Source organism: Hydra vulgaris, chromosome 14 (genome assembly GCF_038396675.1).
Source record: "Hydra vulgaris chromosome 14, alternate assembly HydraT2T_AEP".
Taxonomy (NCBI): Eukaryota; Metazoa; Cnidaria; class Hydrozoa; order Anthoathecata; family Hydridae; genus Hydra; species Hydra vulgaris.
The window spans coordinates 3354156-3364521 of NC_088933.1; the positions used below are offsets into that span (position 1 = coordinate 3354156).

The 10366-nt window shown below is 28.6% G+C and overlaps 1 protein-coding gene across 1 annotated transcript; it reads left to right on the forward strand.

Moving 5' to 3' along the window:
* The first annotated feature begins 500 nt into the window (after positions 1 to 500).
* On the forward strand, positions 501 to 2953 carry LOC136090829 (zinc finger MYM-type protein 5-like). Its single transcript, XM_065817805.1, has 2 exons — positions 501 to 551; positions 2225 to 2953. Exons 1-2 carry the CDS (start codon positions 501 to 503, stop codon positions 2951 to 2953), a joined length of 780 nt encoding a protein of 259 aa, XP_065673877.1.
* Positions 2954 to 10366: the final 7413 nt, after the last annotated feature.

The following is a 10366-nucleotide window of genomic DNA, read 5'->3' on the forward strand; positions in this document are numbered from 1 at the left end:
TTTTTCTCTGCATCTCTACACCATTGAAAAATTTTAAGTGAAAGAGCATCACTGGTATTTTCACTAAAAAGTTTAAGCACCACCAGATAGTCTTCTCATTATTAGTCAGTTCAAGCGGTTAAAGTTAGATATCAAACACTCGATACTCTTAAATAGATATTTAATGTAAGTTCTGAAAATGCAGGATGTAAATTAGAGGTAAAAGGTTCGTATAAAAAGTTTACGGAGCGGAAAACTGCAGTTTTAATTGTAATATGGGAAATAACCTTATAGCGACTTAATAAAGTTAACAAAATACTACAAACTCCTGGTTTATGTATATGTGAAGGTTACACTTTACTCCATTTCCTGAAGTTATATATAAAATCTTTACGCGAAGATTCCGAGCCGAAATTAAAAACTTTGATAACTAAGCAGCCGATATACCCTAACCCAATCCGTAACCCTGAAGTCAAAAAAAATTTTAGTCATATTTGAATATTTATTCGAATTATATTCAAATGGAGAAAAAAAAAAGAGATAATTTTAGTGGAGATAAGTTTCGTATAAAGGTACTTAATTTTTGTTGGATATATTGGGGTCTGAACTTAAAGAAAAACGTGTTGTATATAAAGATATTGGTAATAAATTCAAATTTTTGTTAAATCAGTGGAGTCCGTTTTATCATTATATATAAAAATTCCTAATCTTAAAGATTATATATAAAGATTCCTAATCTTTATACAACTCTTAAAATATACCGAACAATATCTATAATGAGCTGCAAAGCAGAACGTTTTTTTTTTCAAAAATTTCCTTTATAAAAATAAATGTAGATCAACAATGACGGATGAAGGGTTAAATAACCTCTCGATTCTGTCAATTAAATATCAATTAAGATCACGAGATCCATTTCCTATGATGAAGTAACTCGCAAATATGTATTAGTTAAGTGCAGAAGAGAACAAATTTTTTGAATTTGTTGCTGTTATAATTACTTATAACTATGATAAAGTCTTTATGCAAATGCTACTCTTAAGTTTCAATAGAATTTGACTTTTAAGTCTGTCGTTTCATTTGTTCACAAAAACATCAGGCTGTTTCTGCTATTTAATTTTCTGGTGTGCTAGGGTAGGGCCCTAAAAATTTCATCAGCCTAGGACCCCACGTTATATATTACCGTTAAAAAAGGTATGGCTAAGTAAAATTTTCGCCCTCAAATGATCCCCAAAATGAAAAGGTTCACATGGTTATAAACTTTTGAACCTTAAAAGATTTTAAAATGAAACTAAAAAACTGTATTAAAGTTTAAAATAATATGCTAACAAATAAGTTTCATTGTATTATTGCCGTAGTATTCGGGATAGGAAATTCGAGATTTTTTTGGCCTTTTTATACCTGAATTTTTTGAATACTTTTGGAATTATTAGATGGTACTGACACAACTTCTGAGCAAGTTTTTAAATACCGCCGGTTTTAAATATTGCCGGTTCCAATCATCGTGGTATTTTGCAGAACATACTTATTTGACGTAACATGAAGATAGTATCTTTAGAGTTTCCACAATAGTGTAATCTTAAAGTGTAATCTTCAAGACATCAGAAAATCTTGTCAACGCCAATGGTGGTAATAATAATATAAATTTTACAACCAGGGCCGGCTCAACAGCGTGGCCAAGCACCACTTGGCCGCAGGCGCCGTTTCAAAGGGGGCGCCAAAAAATTAGAAAATTCAAAAACAAAAAAAATTAAAAATTAAATAGTTTTTAGATTAGGATTTCAATTTTATGAAAATTTTTTTTAAAGAAAATTTTCCATAATTGTGGGAACTCTAAAAAACCAGTTTATACAGTACTACTGGTATAATCCACATTGAACAAGTTTTTGCTTATGAAGCTAATTCAATTCAATGTATGTTACATTTTTTACTGTTTACCAATTTAAGTGAACAGAAAAATGTTTGAAAAGAGGATGTAGAAACAACTATCATGTTTGGAAAGGTAAAATTCTCAGGAGCTCAAAACCTAAAAAGAAAACAAGAAAAAGATGCTTCCTTGTCAAAGTAAAAGGGAAGTTTGGAGAAGTATTTAAAAACTTGCTCAGAAGTTGTGTCAGTACTATCTAATAATTCCAAAAGTATTCAAAACATTCAGGTAAGAAAATCAAACATTTAGCAATTCATCATATATTAAATTTGACTAGAATATTTTTAAATATTTGAGTAATATTTAAAAATTTGATTACAGTGTGAGCCATCAACTAGCCAAAATGATCTCAATTGTAATCATTCTGAAGCAAGCAACCAAATGGACGCCGTCATTGAATCTACAACATGCGCAGTTGAATCAGAAATCTCATATAATTACTTGGATGTAGGAAGCTGGCCTAAAAATACTGTGTCATTGACAGATCTACTTGTCAAAATTGGTCCAATTCAAATAATGGATTTTGACTTTCCTTTCACTAGTCAAGAAGGAAGAAAACGAAGATTTAATATAAGTCATTATTTTCGGAAGCCGCCAAATGGGCAAAAGTATAAACGTGAGTGGCTAGTTTATTCAAAAACAAAAGACGCTGCCTTTCGCTTCTGTTGCAAGCTCTTTTCTAAAAAGGTTACTGAGGTTTCTGGTGAAGGCGTATCAAAATGGAAAAACTTAAATAACAGATTGAATGCTCGCAAGACAAGTTTAGACCATTTGAATGGCTATGTGACCTGGCATGATCTTATTAAAAAGTTCAAAGGATCATCTACAATTAATGCAGTTCAGCAGAGACAAATGGACGAAACTACAAAACACTGGCGGCATGTCTTAGAGCAACTTTTTTCCATTATAAAATTTTATGGGTCCCAAAATGTAGCTTTGCGAGGGACTTCAGATAAACTTTATGATGACAGTAATGGTTGCATTTTAAAAATAGTGGAACTGCTTGCCAAGTTTGATCCTGTGATAAAAGAGCATATCAGGAGAATATAAAGCAAAGAAATTTACAGTCATTACTTGGGTAAAAATATTCAAAATGAAATTATTCAAATTTTATCTAAAGCAGTCAAAGAAAAAATAGTAGTTGATTTGAAGGCAAGCAAATACTATTCAATTACTGTTGACTGTACTCCAGATATTTCCCATACTGAACAGATGACAATAACTCTACGTTTTGTGTCAATACTGCCCACTCCAGATAAAAAGGAAAGCTACGTTGATATAAGAGAGCATTTTTTAAGTTTTATTGATACGACAGGCGCTGGAATGACTTAAAAAATATTAGAAACTTTGGATTCTCATGGAATTTCAATGCAAGATTTGAGAAGATAAGGGTACGATAATGGATCGAACATGCGAGGCAAACAAAACGGAGTTCAAGCCAAGATTCTTCATCTTAATTCACGAGCCTTTTATGTTCCTTGCTCATCTTATTCACTGAATTTAGTTGTCAATGATGCTGTTGGAAGCTGTTTAGACGCAGTAACATTCTTTGACATCGTGCAACATTTGTTTGTACTTTTCTCATCTTCAACTCAGCAATGGATCGTTTTACGTCAATTTGTCAAAGGTTGAACATTGAAAGGATTTTGTGGAACCAGATGGGCAAGTAGAATTGATGCATTAAAACCATTAAGACATCAACTGAGAGAGATAATACAAGCTTTAGAAAGCTTCTGGAATATTGAAGCACCTGTATCTTCCGTAACAGCAACCAAAAACAAATCTGAGTCCAGAACAATACTGCAGAAAATTGACTTTAAATTTGTTGAATTTAATGAGTTGAAAGATGTTTCAGGAACTGACTTGTTTGAAGAGATGAAATATTTGCGAAATCATTATAAGGGAAATTACTCTCCAAGAAATATTTTAGACTTTCTTTGTTCAAACAGTTTGAATGCAGCTTTGGGAAACTTATTTGTCTCTCTCAGAATATTTTTAACTCTACCTGTATCTGTTGCAACAGCAGAGAGAAGCTTTTCCAAAATGAAGTTGATTAAAATGTATATTCGCTCAACAATGACACAGGATAGAATGGATGGGCTGGCAATGTTATCAATAGAACAAGCAATTGCAAAAGAATTAGACTTAGAAGATATGATTAAATCATTTGCTATTGTAAAAGCAAGAAAGGTTAAATTGTAAATAAATATTGAAAGTTCACCACGAATGTCCAAAATACGATTTATTTTTTTTATGCGGGGTAAGGGGTAAGGGGGAAGGGGGCGGCACCAGTGTTGGAAGGCTAAAGTAGAAGTTGACTTCGTCCATGTTGAAACAAAAAAGTATAAATCAAATTAAAATTTAAACTATTATTTTAAATCTTTAATCAAGTAAGGAAAAAAGAATATTCTTATTCTACTTATAAACATTAAAGAACAAACATTTATTGTTGATAAATAATGTGGTGCGTTGAAAATTAAAAATATTAAATGCAACCCGTAACTACAGGAAGATACAGCCTGCCTGTGTATAGTTTGCGCCTGCTTGCAGTCATCTTTACATAATATAAATATTATATAATTAAATTATATAATTTTGCCTTCAGCCAATTCTGGTGTGCATATTAGTAAGTAAATTTTAAGTGACAGGGCTGAATGCAGCAAAGAAAAAATAGAGGAAATAGAAAATAACTAATTTGAAAATTAATTGATTTGAAAATTGACACCAATTTTCAAATAAATTTGTAATAAATAAATGAAGCAACAATTTTATTTAGAAATTTTTTATTCGTGCCATTTTCTTTTTAGAATTTGAGTTTTTCCCCTTGGATTTGTACCATTATACTTTTTTCCCCCTCCGAAAGTGTTTTCACTTTTCTGTGAACATTTTCATTTGTACCTATTTGGTCAAAGAAGCTGTCCATGCTTAATAGTTTGTTTTTTTTGATATCACCATCATGATCAGAAACTTTAACGAATTTAACTACTTTTGCTTGTTGTAAAGATACTCTGAATGAAAGCGGTAGTACTCTTGATATAAAATTTCCTTAAACATATTATGATCTGTTTCCTTAAAAGTTTAATTTGAACGTGGTTTCGAGCATCATTGCAACTTTTAGACAAACATTATCTTTGCATTTATGGAAACAATTTAGGAAAACTTAAATAAAATATATAAAAGCACCCATTCATTTGATAAGTGGGTTAAAAAAAAGTTACAATACAGTTTGCGGCACGTCGCAATGTATACCATGCATGCTGCGGCATACGTCAAGGAATCAAAGTAAAGGAGCAAATTAAAAGTAGTAGAATTATAGTAATTATATCGTAAACAATAAAATTCTTTTATGTTTAAAAGAACAGTAGCTTTTTACCTTAAATTACTTTAAAAAAACTCGCCAAAGCCAATGATTCGGCAAAAACTGACCATGGCTTCCGCCGAAGCCGAAGCTTCGGTACCCTACCCGGTACCCAAAAAAAGTTTATTCTATTTACTTTACATCATGCATAAATGGCCTAAACGTTTGTAGAGATTTGTACCAAAACGGATAAAATCAAGTGTATAGTTGTTTTTATATTATTATTCCAAAGCAACAACTATAAACCAAAACTTTTATTTATTGTGGTATATATATACGCATTTAGACGATGTTTCGTCTGACTTTTTTTTTCCCGTGAACTTTGGGAAGTCAGACGAGAAAACTTTGGTTTTTGCGCTAATGCAATTTATCATCTACCGGAACAAATATGTTCCTGCGGCTTTGTTTTGATCTTTATGAAATATCGTAATGTTTCGGGGGGTTTTATTTTCAAAATGCGCTAAAATTTATTTTATTAAATTATCAATGCTATTCAGAAGCTATATGTCAAGCAAAAAGGATAATTTAGAGTATGCATTTAAATAGTTTGTGAGTTTTTTGTATTAAATCTTTGAAGGATTACCAAAAATAATATTTAATATCTCTCAGCAATTGCGTAAATTGTTTCGTTTGCCAACCAACAGGCAGTGAAAAATCAATTCTGTTTCAATGTCTACCCTTTTTTACCTTCACTTTAAACTTGTTAAGAGAAAGACAAGCACCTGATAGTACTCGATATGAATATGTATTAAGATGTGCAATAATAAAGTTTTAGTTGTTTCTCCGCTTTTGAGTTGAATGAAAGATCAAGAAAGCATTCTTAGTAAAAAGAGAATCAAAGTAGCTTCTATAAAGATGATCAAACAGAGGTAATAATCATCATTATTATACATTATTTTAGTTACCAAATAAAGTTTTTCATTTCTCTTGAGAAAGTCTAGTTTTTGCTTGGTAATTACCCTGAGAAATTATACATTTTTTTCTGAATTATTGTTCATAAATTTTGGAATTTTGATTTCATTTTTCTGTAGAAAACATGTAAAATGTTTTTTAGTGAATGCAAAATAATTAATCATTTATTGAGAAATTTTTAATGCTAAATGCATTAAGATTGAAATTGCATTGAAGATTAGAAATGCATTATTATATTTCATTAATTCTAAATGTGTTAAGCATTTATTATAAAATATTATATTATTCTGATATTGAATTTAGACATGCTTCAAGTAAATTTTGTTTTTGAATTGTGGAGTGTTGTTTATTGTTTAAAAGTATACTGTTTTTTTTAGATAAATTACAATGAAGCAAATGTAATACTTTGTTCACCTGAAGCCATTCTAACAACTCATAGATCAATTGTCAATGACTCTGCCTTTAATCAGAAACTTGTTGCAGTTGCAATTGATGAAAGTCATTGTGCGAAAAAGCGGTAAGTGATTTTGTTATATAAATAAATTTTCTACGTAAAGTAAACGTTGATATTTACAACTTTAATGTCAGACCTTCTTGTAATACATTAAATTAAAATTAAAAAAATTTTACTCATTGAAAGAAAAGATAAATGCATTACCTATAGCATTATATAATTAAAATCTTGTAATTTACATGATTTTATTTATACCTTATTTGTCTGTGATTGTTATAGGGGATGTTCAAGTACACAATCAGATGCATTTTGGTCTCATTATAATAGACTCTCGAATTGCTATGACTTGTCCCTAAAAGAATTCCAGTATTGGCATCTGCAGCAACTGCAGCTAAAAGTACTGCTGACTTTATTATTGATAATCTTTGTATGCATAATTTGGTTATTACATCATCTACACCAGAAAGAAGAAATATTATATACAGCCTAATACATATTGACTCTAGAGATCCAGAGAAATTTTTCTACCCAGTTGTTCAACATACACTTTTGAATACTTATTCAGCTAAAAGAACTTTTGTCTTTTCTACAACTATGACTAATGTGAGATCAATTTATTGGTATTTTCACAAAGAACTAGGAGAAAAATATAAAAGCTGATAGACCACATGGTCAATTTCATTCCAAAACAGATGATGATTTAAATGATGAAAAATATAATAATACAAAGATCAAGCCTCATTTGTTTGTTCGAAAATATTTTACAATTCGTTTCTTCTGCTTTTGGTATATATATCAATATTCTTTGTGAGTTTTCTTTAAGAATTTCACAATCTCTTGATATGGCATTTATATTTTTTTGTATTTTTGCTAGTATTCTTTTTACATTTGTATAGCATGTTTTACAAATACAATGATAGTTATTTGAATAAGTTAGCTTTTCACTTATAATTTTTTCTATATTTAGGTCAGCCTCTGTTACTTTTCCCTTATTATCCCATAGATTAATTTTCATAGAATCATCATCATAGGATGAATACTTTTGTGTGATATCATGAAGATATAAAATCCACACGTTTAATGAAGGAGGTAAGAAAACCTCAGAAGGTTGTGACCTTTTTTTTGTTGATGGTATAATGTTTTTGTTTTTTTTAAGCAATAAAACATCGTGATCATTGCATTGAAAATCAAACAACTTATCATCCATTTATTAAAAATTGGATACCATGATGCAATAAAAGAGTTCACCAAAACTTATGAGTATATAAAAAGCAAAGCAAAATGTTTGAATTTAATAAATTAAATTTGAAGTTAATCCGACTTAATTTGGCCACTACTTATGAGTAAGAAAAAAAAAATGAATTTATTATTATTTTTATAAATCTGCAATCAGAAAAAACTTTAATAATGTGTCTTTTTTTAGTTTGAAAGTTAAAAATACAGGTTAACAAGATATATTTGACGTATCTTAAATTTGATAAAGTTGTTGATAATTTGTTGAAAATAGTTGATTTTTTTTTTTTTTTTTAAAATTATTATTTCAGTTCACAAAGTCAGTCGTTATACAATAAAATAAACTGTAAAAATACTTTTACAAATATATAAATATAGCAGACTAACAATATAAACTAGGTTTCCGAAAGAAGATCACAAGGATCTTGTCATCGGAACCTTATAAAATATAATAAAATATATAGTTTTTTACATATTTTTAATATTTTTTTTATTTACAATAATTGTGAAGTGCAAGGTGAAGAATACATATATAATAATCTTTTACACGAGTTAAACTGTAAATAATATAAACTAGCAAAATATTGTAAACAATATAAAGTACAAAACGTGAGAAAAAAAATAAGAAAAAAAAGTTCACAAGTTAAGTTAAAACAACAAGAAATTAAATTTTTTCAATTGATTAGTAATATTGTAAAATGTTATCTTGAGAAAGAATAAAATTTTTTGCTTTGTTTTTAAAAAGATGAAGAGAATTTGTTAGATCAAAATCAAAATTTGGCAAAACAAGTTTATTCCACAGGTATGGCGCACGATAGGCAAGACAAAATTGATTAAAATTTGTGTGACAAAAAGGTTTTTCTAAAAAATTTATGTTTCCAAGTTCGTATTTGTTGGTTGGTTTTAAATTGAAGAGATCTTTAAAGACTGGAGGAAATATATTGTTTTTCCACATATAAACAAAACATAAAATTTTCAAGACGTTAAGTTCATATATATTTAAAGTTCTCATTTTAATAAAGTAAGGTTTACAATGAGAAAAACGATCAGCAAAGTTAATTATGCGAATTGCCCGTTTCTGACAGCGATAAAGACGTTGTAGTTTACTTTTTTCAGTACTTCCCCAGGCAATATTTGCATAGTTTAATTAACAATGAATAAATGAGAAATAGAGTTGTCTTAAATTTATCTTATTGAGATAATTTCGAGCTTTGTATAAAACTCCAATGTTTTTAGAGACTTTAGAGCATATATAATTAATGTGTTGATTCCAAGTAATGTTCTCATCGAGATAAACACCTAGAAATTTGGTGACGGGATCTCTTTTAATTTCAATATTGTCAATAAAGATTTGAGGCAAGTTTGAGGGTAAGGAATTTTTTTTCTTAAGCGAATGAAAAAGTGTCCATTTAGTCTTTTCGGTGTTTAGTGTTAGTTTATTAGATTTGAACCAGTGGGATAATTTTCAAGTTCTTTATTTGCTGTAGCAAAAAGTTCGTTAATATCACTCTTAGAGACAAATAAATTAGTATCATCTGCGAACATGATGCTCATCAGATTAGTTGCTTTATTTAGATCGTTTATATAGATTTAAAAAAGGAGTGGTCCAAGGATTGAACCTTGTGGAACCCCGCATGTTATATCTAGACAATTGTTTTGATAGCTGTCATTGATAACTGGTTTATAAAAAGTTTATTACCTCCGTCCTTAAACCTGCTAAGCGTAAATATTTTTCGCCATTATTAATTTTTTAAATAACCAAAGTTTTCTCGTCTGACTTCCCGAAGTTCACTGGAAAAAAAGTCAGACGAATTATCGTCTAATACGCATTGTGTGTATAGATAGATATATTTACAAGTTATCTAACAAATTATTGTTTTTTAGAAAACATTTGCTTATTTTTAATCAAAATCAGTTATAATATCAAATCGGAATAGTAGTTTGAAACAAAAAAAGCATGAACTGGGAACAGCTGTTCTGCAAAATACTATACAAGCATTTTGCAAAAGGAGTAATAATTAGTAGTAACGATAATTTTACTTTAATATGTGTGTATATATATATGTATATATATATATATATGTATATATATATATATATATATATGTATATATATATATATATATATATATATATATATATATATATATATATGTATATATATATATATGTATATATATATATATATTATGTATGTATATATATATATACATATATATATATATATATATATATATATATATATATATATATATATATATATATATATATATATATATATATATATATATATATATATACACACACACGCGCATATATCTGTATATATATATGCGTGTGTGTATATTCATATATTTGCATATATATATATATACACACATGCGCATATATCTGTATATATTATGTGTGTGTGATTGTATTCATATATTTATATATATATATATATATATATATATATATATATATATATATATATATATATATATATATATATATATATAACCAT